The sequence below is a fragment of the Hemicordylus capensis genome, chromosome 2 (genome assembly GCF_027244095.1).
Source record: "Hemicordylus capensis ecotype Gifberg chromosome 2, rHemCap1.1.pri, whole genome shotgun sequence".
Taxonomy (NCBI): domain Eukaryota; kingdom Metazoa; phylum Chordata; class Lepidosauria; order Squamata; family Cordylidae; genus Hemicordylus; species Hemicordylus capensis.
The window spans coordinates 208,342,726-208,356,386 of NC_069658.1; the positions used below are offsets into that span (position 1 = coordinate 208,342,726).

The 13,661-nt window shown below is 55.3% G+C and overlaps 1 protein-coding gene across 6 annotated transcripts in view; it reads left to right on the top strand.

The window, feature by feature from the left end:
• The window catches only part of STK11 (serine/threonine kinase 11), a 60,400-nt gene that overhangs the window by 42,810 nt on the left and 3,929 nt on the right, over positions 1-13,661 (top strand). For 2 of the 6 annotated variants that reach the window (XM_053303481.1, XM_053303482.1), the window contains exons 8-10: positions 4,116-4,315; positions 6,210-6,332; positions 9,789-9,848. In XM_053303481.1, the coding sequence (XP_053159456.1) occupies positions 4,116-4,315; positions 6,210-6,332; positions 9,789-9,848 (383 nt within the window). Of the gene's footprint in view, positions 1-4,115; positions 4,316-6,209; positions 6,333-9,788; positions 9,849-10,792; positions 10,950-13,661 lie in introns of all 6 variants that reach the window. The other 4 variants (XM_053303483.1, XM_053303486.1, XM_053303484.1 and 1 more) reach the window with 4 other exon arrangements.

The following is a 13,661-nucleotide window of genomic DNA, read 5'->3' on the forward strand; positions in this document are numbered from 1 at the left end:
ATAGCTGTCAGCAACCAGCCAGCTGCCCCTGGGAAGCCTTCAAGGAAACAGCCCTCCTCCTCCTCCCTCTTGTCTGGTCCTCCACCCACCGGCATCTAGATCTGGCAGGTACACAATGGCTGTACATGGAGGCCAGGGTCCCTCTCATTTCCCCCCAACTGTGAGTGGAATGAGCTTTGTTCTGGGCAGCAGGATTAAAGCAGTCTGTGTGTGCACGGCGTTCAGAGCGGGGTCTTCTTGATCCAAGCTGATTGGGATCTAAAATTCACTGAGCGGACATCAGAAAATGTGTGAGCGCTCGCCTTGGAGGGGATCTGGTCTTGTGGCAGCAAGCATGACTTGTCCCCTTAGCTAAGCAGGGTCCACCCTGGTTGCATATGAATGGGAGACTGGACATGTGAGCACTGGAAGATATTCCCCTTAAGGCATGGAGCCGCTCTGGGAAGAGCAGAAGGTCCCAAGTTCCCTCCTTGGCAGCATCTCCAAGATAGGGCTGAGAGAGATTCCTGCCTGCAACCTTGGAGAAGCCACTGCCAGTCTGTGAAGACAATACTGAGCTAGATAGACCAAGGGTCTGACCCAGTACATGGCAGCTTCCTATGTCCCTATGAGGGAAGACGGGTGGAGGCTCCCCTCTCTGGCTTCAGCTTCTCTGACTCCCCACCCAGCACGCCCTGCTGTGCTTCTCCAGTCCCCTTCCCATCTTGCGGCGTGAGCAAGTGCATCAAGCGAACCCACCTGGGCACGAAGAGCTGTCTCTGGCCCTGCTCTGTAGCCAGAGCAGGCAGGCAGTTGATGGCACCAGCTGTTGGGCACCGGGATCAAGCGGTTGTCTGGGGCACGCTCTCCCTTCCCTGGGGGACTTGGGCCAGCTTGGCACGCTCCTGCTGCTGAGCTACTTGGGGCGGGGGGACGTGGCTCCAGCCACCCCGGATCCAGCATTGCTGCTTCTAGGAGGAGCTGCGAAGGCTTAAGTCTGCATGTCCCGTAGCCCAGTCGGGTCCGCCCGCCCCCTGTGGGCTTGCTCCCAAGGCCCACAAGAGCCCCCCCCCCGTTGCTCTGCCACCCAGCTTCCGCCACTCGGTCCCTTTCAAAGCAGGCTTGACCGTGCCTTGGCTCAGTGGAGGAACGTCTGGCTCCCACACCAAGTCCCAGGTCCCTGGCAGCATCTCCAGCAGGGCTGGGGTAGGCCCCTCGCTGCCGGAGGCCCTGGAAAGCTGCTGCCGGTCCGAGGAAGCAGTCCTGAGCTGGTGGCTGGAGGGTCTGACCCGGGAGAGGGCAACTTCACGAGCTCATTGGGAGCCTCCGCGGTTTGGTGGCAAAGCCCCTGCTGGGCATGCAGAAGGTCCCGGCTTCAGTCCAGGCAGGGCTAGGGGAAGACCCCTGTCTGAGAGTGCAGGCGGCCCTGAGTGAGCAGGGCCAAGGGTCTGGTGGCCGCTTCAGAGGCTTCTAAAGAGGATCGCTCTGGCTTGAAACAACCCGACGTAAGCGGTGCCTCTCTCTCCCCCGTGGCCACGTGGCCCTGTTGCTCCCTCTCCCCCATCTCCAAAGTGACTCGCCTTGCCCAGAAGGCACTCCGTCTCAATGTGGTCTTCAAGGCCAGGCTGTGTGTGTGTGTGTGTGTGTGAGTGAGTGAGTGAGTGAGTGAGTGAGTGAGTGAGTGTGTGTGTGTGTGTGTGTGTGTGAGTGAGTGAGTGAGGGGGGGGGCGGGAACTGGAATGCCTCTGCTTCAGATTTCCCCCTAGTGGGGATGCTGGCCTGCCTTACAGGGTGGTTGTGAGCAGCTGCAAAAGGTACTTGCAGACTGGCTATTTGTGTGGAAACTCAAGACTGCTCGTGCTCACCAGCTGAGGCCTGCTTAGCTTCCGCAAGGTGGTGGTGCCTTCAGACAAGCTTCAGTTCCCCATTCCCCCTAAACACCTCGTGGAGAGGCTCCCCTCTGCTTGTCCTGAAGCGCACTCTTCTGTCTCTCCCCCCGCCCCGCAACTTGTCATCATGGATGCATAGTCAAATCTTTGCCTATAATCTCCCAGAGGGCTGGAATCCGCGCTGCTTTGCAGGTTTCCGCAGTTATCCAAACCTATTTTTACTCTTTCATAAGTAGGACACGGAGGGAGCCCGGCTGTACAGCAGAGCAAAATGCAGACACCTCTATTTTGGTCACTTGCAGCACTCTTATGCAGTTCATCTTGGCCCTCTTTCTCCCACATTCCCCATGTCTCCAATCTGTGTAGATTCTCGAAGAGCAGCCACTGAGACCGACAGCTGGTAACTGTTATCTTGAATTGATTAAACACCAGCCTGTTTAATTTTCAAGTTCTGGAATGATCTACCTGTTGTGAAATTTTGATGGAGGCACCTTTTTTGAAGATCCTAAAAATGGGCCCGGGTTTTGTCAAGCGTTGAAAGACTATAATGTTTAACAACTTTGAAGCGTGTGTGCTTGTGTATGTGTGTATATATGTTTGTGCACACACCCCATAACTCTTACCTCTTACCTCTGTCTCCTTCAGGTTTATGTTGTTCTGAATAAAACAGCCTATCAAGCAGTACTTGCTAACTGAGCAAAGAGACTCCCTTTTAAAGTCGTGATTCTCGGTATTAGATTGTGAGCCCTTTGGGGACCCAGAGCTAACTAGCTTGTTTGCTTTATTTATTTATTTCTGGGTAAACCGTGTTTTCAAACTTTTGTTGAAAAGCACTATATAAATATTGATTGTATTTGCATTGCATTTGTATTTGGCTTGTCACTTCGAGTCAACGCCGACTTGACAGCACTTAATGAATCAAATCAGCAGGCCGGGGCGGGGGGTGGGGGGGTGCCAAGAAGGCACAGCTGCCCCTCCTTCCCAGAGCTGCATTTGCTCCTCTTCTTTCTGCATTTGCTCCTCCTTCCCAGAGCTGCATTTGCTCCTCTTCCTCATCCCGCCTTGGGTTGCCGGTAGGCTGGCCATTTGCAACCCGAGCTGCTGCCAGGAAGCAGGCCTGGCTGTGTCCTCCGGCCTGTTGCTGCCGCCACCAAGGGCTTTCTAGCTCCCATCACAGTTCCTTTTGGGGGATGGGTGTGTGTGTGTGCGCCAGTCGCTGGCAATCCACAGTCCGTGGCTCTTGGGCTTAGTTCGGTTTAGGGGGCCGCATCAAGCCATGCAGACCTGTGCTGCAGCTCTCAGAGCGAAGCACCGCATAGTGGGAAGCAGAGAGAGAAATGGTTTTGAAAGGTAGCAGGTAGCAGCCTCTCCTTGGCAAGTGGTGTGTGGGGGTGTCCCTGCAGATATTATTCAGAAAAATCCCAGCTAGAAGTGGATGGTGGTTGGTCTGGAGAGTTAAGGAGTGAAGCCGGCAGAGAATTAAGCCAACAGACCAGCAGCTTAAGACCCCAACGTATTTCTAGGAAAGCTTCAGCTCTCCAGACCAGAGCCAAATGGCCGGAGGGAACAGGCTGGGAACCCAGCTTGCGCTGAGGCTATCGGAGGCTGCCCCTCCTAGCTCCCGCGAAGCTGACTGGTTACAGAGCACCTCGAAGGCTGACACCGCAAAGGACCCAGACCCTCCCCACAGCAGACAGTTTTCTGCCAGAGCCCGGGGAGGGCAAAGGGGACCCTCCATTCTGCAGGGATGGGTGCATGTTTGCGTCCTGGAGGTCTTGGGGTCAATCCCTGGCATTTCCTGCTACAGGCCTAGCCAGGCTGAGAGACCTCTCTGCCAGAGAACCTGGAAAGCGGCTGCTAGTCAGAGTGGGCTAGATGGACAAAGGGTCTGCCTCAGTGAAAGGCAGCTTGCTGTATTCACACTGCTGGGGATTGAGGCTGTTCTCGCCTGTGAACACAAGTAGCAGCGGTACGTGAGCCTCTGTCTGCTCCCCTCTCCCTGAGCCTACATTGGTCACCACTGCCTTTCTTTAAAAAGGGGGGAGGGCTATTAGTTACTACTAGTAGTAATAGTTACTACTACTAGTAGTAACTACTGCTGCTAGTAATAACGACTAGTAGTAAATTTTCAGTGCTGTAGTAGTAACTTGCACATGCTGTTGGGCAGAAAGGCAGACTATAAATGGCTTTAAGTGAGCAAATAAGCCCATATCGTGAGGCTCCATTCTCTTGCTTGCTCCCTTCCAGCTGGTTTCGGAAGAAGCATGCTCAGTCCGAACCTCTGGTCCCCATCCCTCCCAGCCCAGAGACCAAGGACCGGTGGCGGAGCATGACGGTGGTGCCTTACTTGGAAGACCTGCATGGCTACAACGAGGAGGAAGAAGAGGATTTAAAAGATGATTACTTGGAGGACGAGTTCATCTACACTCAGGACTTCACTGTGCCAGGTAAGGGAGGTGCCCCCCCAAGAGCGTGGGCCAGCAAACAGGCCAGATCAGAATGACTCCAAAGGGGATGTGTGTGTCCTTTATAGGAGGCCATCTGTCTGGTAACAAGGAATCCCGGTTTCTGCAATACTTGACCCGTATCGTTAAGTTCGATACTTAATGAGTATCATTCAGATATTGATGGCTCAGGTTCTAGCAGGGGATCCATAGTTTGTGGCACTTGACCCTCTTCCGCCTCTTGGTTTGGAAGCAAGCAGGAATGTGGAGTCTGGACGACCCTTAAATAACTTCCCCTGGCATCCCCTGACCAGGGCTGGATTAATCCTTATGCTGAGTACTCGATAGCATAAGGCCATGGCCAGGTTGGTGGCAGCGCTGGGGTCCCCTGTCTGCTCTCAGCAGAAGCTGTGAGAATCCAACCCTGCCACCTGTGTAACTGGGGGGGCTGCTCCTCTCTTGAAAAGACAAGGCAGCAGGGCCTTTGGAATATGGGGAGGTGCGGAGGAGAGACGGGCTTCTGCGGCGTTTTGCTCTGCGGAGATTGCAGTGGCAGGGTGCTGAGAAAGAGCGGCAGCCGGGTACCCCTTTGAATCAGTCTTCCCATATCCACGTTGCTGTGGGGATTCTGATGGGCGCGTTGACACGGATCTGAGGCAGGGGAGCCCCAAGTAGAGCTCAGCATGGGATGGCCAGTTTCCATTTCCTCAAACCATTTCCCGCCTGCACAGGTGACAGGCCAGCATCGGTCCAGGCTTGCTGTATGCATCCATCCAGGGCTCTTTTGAGCCTCTTCCCTGCAGATGGCTCTCTCCAGCTCCTTCCTCTCCCCTCCACCACCCGAGTTATTTTTAAGGGCAGCTTTTTAAATAGCTGCATTCACAGCGGACTGAGCATCCATCATGCTAAATTCAGGAGACTTGTGATTCTCCCCTTAAGGTTACTCTTCCGTTCCGTTGAGCACTCTTCCTCTGTCCCAGTTGCTCACGGCAGCCGAACAGAGAAGCTTCTTGCGGGGTGGGAGGGGGGTGTTTAACCCTATAAAGAATTCAGCAGATGGCTTGAGGGCTTTGGTGCTGGGCTTTGGTGCTGACTTCACACACATCAGAGGGCAAGAGAGGAGGAGTGTGTGTGTGTGTGTGTGTGTGTGTGTGTGTGTGTGTGTGTGTGTGAGAGAGAGAGAGAGAGAGAGAGAGAGAGAGAGAGAGATGGAGGGCGCTCATGCTTCCCACCATGGTGGACGTCTCTCTCTCTCAGCCATGATTGTCGGCAGGGAGCGCTTGTGCGTCCTTGATGCTATTTTTTGGTTGGTTTAAAGATGACCTCGCCCTTTAGCCTGTGGTTGGCGATGCTTGTATTCCGTGTTCAGAGCAAAGATTCTGCACTTGGGAAATCCAAATTCTGCATGTGAAGCTTTTTCAGAAATGGAGAAGATGTTGGGTCTCATTTCTCTTGTGTTTTTGGTATTCACCACGTGCACCATTTTTGGATTCCAGTTTTGCTAGTCATGAGGGAGGGGGCACAGGGGGCTGAAATTTGGACCCTTGGAAACTTTATTCAGTTTTCTCCCCCCCACACTTATTATTTATTTATTTATTTATTTATTTTATGTGTTCGCATCCTTTTCTGCCAGGAGGACCTAGTATTTTGCTCAGTAAACAATAAACCGGCACCGAGCTGGATTCTACACCCAGGAATGTGTATTTTAGCAGAAATGCATCCCTGCTTGTGGTTTATCCTGTTCACGCTGCGTCGGGGCACCTGGCCTTGGTCTGCTCTGGTCACCCAGCCTTTTGCATCCTGCTCAAGCAGAGACCGTAACCGCCCTGCATATGTGAGAGATTTCCCTTGGCTGCATTTCTGCCTCCCGCTAACTGCTCCCCGTTGCGTTTCTCAGGTGCAGACGAGGCAGGGCTTAGAGAGGAGGAGGAGAGCGCAGTGCAGGAAGGAATGCTTGCGTACCTGTTCGGAGAAGGAAGCTTGGAGACCAGCACAGAGGAAGACGGAGCGTGTAGCTTAGGTGGCCAGAGAGAGCAGGAGAGAGAGCAGAGCGTTCTGCTGCAGCAGTCGGGGCCTGGGGGTGGAGGGGGGGGGCTTTGCTGGGGTCCGACTTGGGAGCCCTCCTGAAGGCCAGCTGGGCCAAACCCAAAGGGATTCCCTGCTCGTCGGGTAGCCGGTGCCCTTGGTCCCCTGCGGAGGAGGCGGTTGGATGACCTCTGCAGTTGACTCGTCTCCCCTGCCCAAGAGCTGCACGTGTCTGCAGCCCCTCTGTGTGTGTTTCCCATGTTGCCCTTGGTTCTAGCTGCCGAGCATGATGGGAGTTGAGCCCACTCCATGGGCCCCAAGCCGACCATGTCTCAGCTGCCTCCTCCCAAGTTTGGAGCGGGGGGGGAGCAAGTCCCTGTGGGTGTGTCCTCCCTGCCCCTTGGGGCTCTCTGCCCTGCTGCCCCTCGCGACAGGTGGGGCGCTCCCCTCCTCCTCCTCCTCCTCCTCCTCCTCCTCTTTCCCTGTTGCATTTAGCTGGGAAGGGCCAACAGGCCAGCCCTCTCAGAGCCTGTGTGCTCCCCCCTTCCGCTCCGGCTCCCTGCAGGGTGGGCTGAAAAGCTGAATGCAGACCCACCTCGCTGGCCCCAAGACCTGGCCGGTCAACAGTCATGCAGGAACCCCTGCTGCCCTCTCCCTTCCGGCCCTGTTCTGGCTGCCAGTGTGTGGTTTCAAGAGTTCTCTCCTTGGGTTTGCTCCGTTTCCCCCCTGCGCCCCGGGCTCTCCTCCGGAGCTGGCGGCGGCGGCAGCAGCAGCATTCTCCTCCACCTCTCCCTGCCTGCTCAGAGGATGTGTGTTCCGTGGGCACGACAGCTCATCACTGCCGCATTAGTCAGGGCGATTATCTGCGCCTTCTGGCAACAGCCACCTCTCCTCTTCCCAGCCCATTGAGGGCTGTCAGTCAGTGGGCTTGACGGGCCATTACAGGGAGAAGTCGGTTGTCTGTTCCACCAGCACTCCTGGGCCCCACACACTCTCCACCCCCACAGCCCTGCCCTGCCCTGCCCTGCCCTGCCCGGTGTTCTGGCGTTAAGGTTTTGAGAAAAGTTGTTGGTTGGCCACACTTGGTGACCTAGAAAGTAAACCGTTGGTTTGAGTAGTGAAATAAAAGAAGTTCTTCCATTTAACAACCGGACTCTCCATGGTAGACTGCAGTTCAGCTTTCTAGTGTACGGCTTTGCTGTCCAAAGAGGGGTCAGAGCCAGCTGGCTGTGTGGAACGGCATTTGTCTGAAGGGAAGGAGAGGGCATGAGCGCTTGGGAGGCTAAGGAGAAGCAAGAGCGCTGGTCTTGTGCTACCAAACGTGGTTTTGGGTGGGAGATTGCCCTAAGGGAGGGGAGCTGGTCTGGTGGTCCACATGTATGAGCACTGCCAGGTATTCCCCTTCTTAGGGGATGGAGCCGCTCTGGGAAGAGCACCTGCATGCAGGAGGTTCCACGTTCCCTCCCTGGCAGCATCTCCAAGAGAGGGCTGAGAGAGATTCCTGCCTGCAACCTGGGAGAAGCCGCTGCCAGTCTGGGTAGACAATACTGAGCTAGATGGACCAAAGGTCTGACTCAGTATTTGGCAGCGTCCTAGTTTAGAGAGGAGAGCTGGACTTGTGGTCGCAAGCATGACTTGTCCTCTTAGCTAAAAGCAGGGTCTGCCCTGGTTGCATTTGAATGGGAGACTTGATGTGTGAGCACGGCAAGATATTCCCCTTAGGGGATGAAGCCGCTCTGGGAAGAGCAAAAGGTTCCAAGTTCCCTCCCTGGCAGCATCTCCAAGCTAGGGCTGAGAGAGATTCCTGCCTGCAACCTTGGAGAAGCCGCTGCCAGTCTGTGAAGACAATACTGAGCTAGATGGACCAAGGGTCTGACTCAGTATGTGGCAGCTTCCTCTGTTCCTATCCCAGCCACAGTGGCCCCTAGCCAGGGATTATGGGAGTCTTGGCCAACCTCTGCAGGAGGGCCGAAGTGGAGCAGCCCTGCCCTAGGGGCAGGGGACGGCCACCTTGTCTCTTCCAGCTGCTCTTCAAGGAGCTCCAGGGGCAGCCATGTGGGGAAGACGAAACACCTTTCCCTGCTTGGGACTCGACTCCTGGGTGCTCGGATCCAGCCCAGGGTTCCCCAAGTTGCTTACAGCGCCATCTCCTGGGAATTGTAGTTCAGCAGCTGGAGTGCCAAGGGGGGGAGCATGTGCATGCGGAAGGTCCCCAGTTGAATTCCTGGCCGTGACTCCCGCAGGGCTGGGGGAGACTCCTGCCTGCAACCCGGGGGAGCTGCTGCCAGTCGGTGCGCGCAAGACTGAGCGAGCTGGGCCAAGGGTCTGACTCGGCAGAAGGCAGCTTCCCGCGTTGCTAATGCTGGTCTGAGATGCCGCTGGAAACGGCTAGAAAATGATCCCCGCGCCCAAAGCTTTCTCCTCCACTTAAGAGCATTCGAGGTGGTAGGGCTGGCAAAAGGCCAGTGGTCTGACTCTGTTCAAGACAGACCCATCTCTAGGTGGAGTGCAGGATTTCCCTGCAGAAAGCGCTGGGTTCAGTCCCCAGAGGGGAGACAGGCAGCGAGTCGACGCCCAGGTTGGTTCCCAAGGGCAATTTTTACTCGAGCCATGAGTGCTCAGTGGAACCTCCATGCCTGGGGGCAGCCTACCTCTGAGGGTTCTCTACTGGAGGCAGAGAACCGGGAGGCCTCGTAGATGAGTGGCAAAGCACAGGCTTAACACACAGAAGACCCCAGGCAAAAGATCTCGGCCGTCAGTGCTGGGAAAGACCCCTGAAGATCTGCTGCCAGCCAGTGTAGGCATTTTGTGTTGGTCACCAAGTGGCAAAAGGTGTTGCTGTTGCCCAGATAATCTGGTGGCGAACGTTGAGCTGCACGGGATCCTTGTGGCTTGGCCCTGGGTGAAGCGCAGAGGGGACGGGTTCCTGCTTCAAGGAGCTTACCGTCCGAAACGTGGGAAGCCAGTAGCTCTTTGCTGCCGGGTGCCTGTCAGTCCCTCCCTCAGGTATACAACCCAACAAAAAGAAATGGAGTCTATGCATGGCGTCGCTTTGCTCTTTAGCAGCGGGGGAGCCATGCAGTGTGCGACAGCCCTGGGGAGCCCCCCGAAGTTTGCCAGGAGGGTGGGTGTTTCTCCACCTGTGCCAGAAACCTGATCTCCATTCTCTTGTCCGCGGAAGGAGATCGGGCAGAGTTGGATAGCCAACAACTGCCCAGTGCAGTCACGGGGGGGGGGGGAGAGAATGGGGCTCCTTAAGAGCAAGAGGAGGCCTGTCCGGCACAGTGGCGCAGATGCAGGGGGAGGCAGTTTCCTACCCCAGCTTGGCACCGGGCAATCCAAAAAAGATCTGGGGAGTCTGTTAACAGACGAAGAGCCACGTTTGGGTTGGGTGGGTTTCTTCTCCGTCTCTCTTTCCGGGATCCAAGGATCTCTGATCAATTCCCTGCAGTGTGTGAGCACCAGCCAGCCAGCCGCAGCCAGCGAAGGAAGCGAGGAGGAGAGAATACAAGTGAGTCACCGGCGGGGGTGGATGTTGCGGGGGGGGGTGGGGGCGGAGAAGAGAGGACTCATTAAGCTTTCCATTGATCAGAGGGTGAAGTGGCTGGAAGGGGGAGCATCTCTCTTCCTCCCCTGGAAGGTTTACTTAAAAATTTATGGTGCTCGGCTAAACCTTAAGAACACTTCCCTTTCGATTGGGCGCTTAATGGCTTGCTGAAAGAGTTGGAGGAGAGCATCTCGGAGGCAGGTTGCCTCTCCCACCTCTGCTTCCCCCCCACTCCTGCCCCGGCAGCCCCACGGAGAAAGCCCAGAGGTGGCCGGGAGCAGTCTCAGATGGGACCGTGGCGGGCAAGAAACGAAGGCACTGGGCCGAATTCAGAGAGGTCCCCAGGCCCAAGATGCTCTGGGATCATTTGAAGCTTTTAACGGCTGTAAAATTGATTTATTGTTAAATTTTATTTTATGGTTAAATTTATACCCCGCCTTTCATTAAGAAAATCCCAAGGCAGATTCTGTTGGCGGATTTTCCAGGAATGGAATTTCCTGGATCTGGGATTTCCTGGATCCAGGTGGATTTTCCAGGAATGGAAAATCTATTTCCATTCCTGAAAATCTTGGTTCCCCAGGCTAATCTGCCTGCCTGCCTCTGTGGCTGCAGGTGGGAGGCCTGTCCCATCTGAGGCGGTGAGAGGGGTGGGAAAGGTTGTGGAAACAGTCTGGAAAACCCATCTCCTTCTGCCTCCTTCCAAAAATACTCCAGCCAGCTCCCTCTGAAGCTCAAAGCACCGGCTTCTCATGCTTCAGAAAGGGGTTGGTGCCTCCATGCCAGCGGTGGTTGCCTTAACACGACCCCACTACCTGGTAAGCTTGCCCTCGTGGGGAGGCTTACCAAGTAGTGGTGGACCACGGCGGCCACTCTTTCCTCCAGTCCCCTCACACCTATTTGTATGCCAGCAACCAACTTGAAGGGAGCAAAAGCAGCCACGCTTCACAGAGGCCTGAAAGACAAGCAACTCCTTGCTGGAAATGCAGCCCAGCGGACAGTGCAGGACGTGAAGATTTAGGGACGGCATCGAGGGTCCCCAGGCAGCAGAAGCCAAAGGCAAGAAAGGTGAGGCAAAGCTAGCTGGAAGGAGGACGAGGAGGCTGGTCATTCTCTGCCCACTGGCAGCACCTCGTGTTGTGCATGTTCCCTCCAGCTGGGACTTGTGTCCTGGGCTCCCAGATCTTGCAGCGTGGCCTAAGCCATTCTTCTGGTTGAGCCCATGAGCTGTACCTGCACATGATCATTTCAGAGTTGTAACTGTGGCTGGGCAGGTTATGAGAGCCTGGCCTCGCCCCGCTTGAGGGCCATGCCAGGCCCCTCCCTGAGTGCTCTGCTTTCATTTAAAAAGCAAGTTGCTAGTCCCTTGTGTGTGGTGAGCAAGCGGGCACGCAGGGTTCTACCCAATGGCTCACTTAGAAATAAACTTGCTCCCACATCCCTGCGCCCTGGCCAAGGAATGCAAAGAGATTGGGATCCGTGGTGTTGACTACAACTCCCAGCGCCCCCCCCCCCGCCAGCTGCAGGGGCCCCGTGGTTGTCTTTGGTAGAATGCAGGAGGGCTTGGCCATTGCCTCTTCCCGCGCAGTATGTCAATCAGTCCCCAGTTCCGGTCCTACAGGCAACGTTCGGAAAGAAAGAGCTCCTGCTCCTGTCGAATGTTTCAGGCTAGTTCTCCCCCCCCCCCCAACCAGGCTAGTTCCCCCTATTTTTCTCCCCTTCCTCCATCACCTCTGTGTACAAGGGTGGGGAAGGGAGTCAAATCCTTTAATTGGTCGGTCTAAATTTCCTTTTTCAGTCTGTATTGGGCTCGGCTCCACTTTGATATAATTTTGGATGTTGCTATTTAATACTGTGCAGGGGCTTTAAACCCCTCGGTTTAATGCTCGTGGCGATTTATCTGCCCCTGCCTCCACAGATTATTTGGCTATAGACCTTGCACATCACTGGGGAGATTGCATGGGAAGGGAACCCTGGTTCTGAGGTGGCTCATCTGGGTTTGAAGTCAAAGGGGGGGGGAGAGCTGTCGGCTAAGAGAGGAATCTACCCAGAGAAAACTGGATTTGAGGGTTGAGGCCAAGGGTAGGCTCCCATGGCTCTCCAGCTCTTGCTCAACTACAATTCCCATCATCCCCAGCTGCCAAAAATGTGACTGGGGATGATGGGAGTTGTAGTTCAGCAACAGCTGGTGAGCCAAGATTGCCTGCTCCTGGTTTTTTGTTTTTTTTTAAGTTGAGTGTGAAAAAAATAAAAACACTAAGGACTAGCAGCTTGAAGCTAACAAGGTAAAATGGCAGGGGACCAGTGTGAGGACTCAAACTGCTTCTTTCCTTCCCCTGCTACCCTCCCCCAGCTTCAGGAATCCAGCAACAATTCTAGTCTGCTTTTAAAAAAAGAAAAAAGCCCCCAGGCTGCAGAATGTTTCTCCTGCCACATTTTTTCCTGCCACTGCAGAGATGACGGCTCTTTTGAGATGCAGAATCCAAGAGGATGCCTCCCCCCCCCCGCCCCCGCCCTCCTTCCCAGCTTCTTAGACCTTCTTTTGTTGGTGGTTTAAAGAAACAAATTCATTCACAAGGGTGTATGTGTGTGTGAATGCCAACCTGGGTTCCAGAGCCTTGGGCAAAAAAGGTGTGCTTTGCCTGGGGTCTTGCTTTTGGGGCACCTCTGCCCGCCCCCCATGCACCCCAGACGAGTGCTCTGACGGTGAGCAGGAGCGGGGAACTGCCGTGACGTCCGGCCAGGTGTCCATGAGGCGGAGGGAGCCGTGCGTCCTCCCCGGAAAATTGGACACAGTCGCCTGGCGTCTCTTCCTGTGCTGCTGCCGCCTCTGAGTCACTGGCCTTCAGAAGCTCTGGCGTGAAGGGGCTGGGGGGGCGAGGGGGGCCCCGGGGGAGGGAGGGACGCGCCATCCCGCTTGGGGGGGGCTGAGCTGTCAGCCCAGCATGGTGGTCCTTGCTGTCCACTCTCCCTCTCCCCCCGCCCCGGGGGCTGAGCTGGAGGCAGCCCCCCCCTTCCAAAACCAACCAACCAACTCTTTGTTTTGCATGGCAGTTTGGGGGTGCAGGCGGAAAGGAGGGATCTGGGGAGAGGAGGCGGGCAGGGGCAGGGGCAGGTGGGCAGACCAGAAGCGGCAACCCTAACCCTAACCGGCTCTGGACGTGGCCAGGCTGCCGCTGGGTTCCCCAAGGGTTCATTGGTGCGAGGGGCTTGGCGGTGCACTGGTGTATCGGAAGCACCCCAGTTGGAAACCAGTTCGAACGGTCAGGGCTCTCCTCCCCACCACCCCGCAGGTACCATGGAATCGCTTCCTTGCCGCTGTCACACACTTTAATATTGATTAAGTGCCCTCAAGTCGGTGTCGACTCTTAGCGACCACATAGACAGTTTGATATTAATAATATTAATAATAATAATAATTCGATTGCTATACCGCCCTTCCAAAAATGGCTCAGGGTGGTTTTCACAGAGAAATAATAGATAAATAAGATGGCTCCCTGTCCCCAAAGGGCTCACATTCTTAAAAAAAAACACCAGATAGACACCAGCAGCAGCCACTGGAGGGATGCTGTGCTGGGGGTGGAGAGGGCCAGTTACTCTGCCCCTGCTAAATAAAGAGAATCACCACGTTGAAAAGGTGCCTCTTTGCCCAGTGAGCAGGGGATATTAGCTGCTGCTTAATATTCTCCTCCGTCTGTCCCTTCAGTACTGTATTCCAGCCTTGGGTTTCCCGGTGTCCTTGGACTACAACTCCCACCATCCCCTGCCGGTGGCCATGGT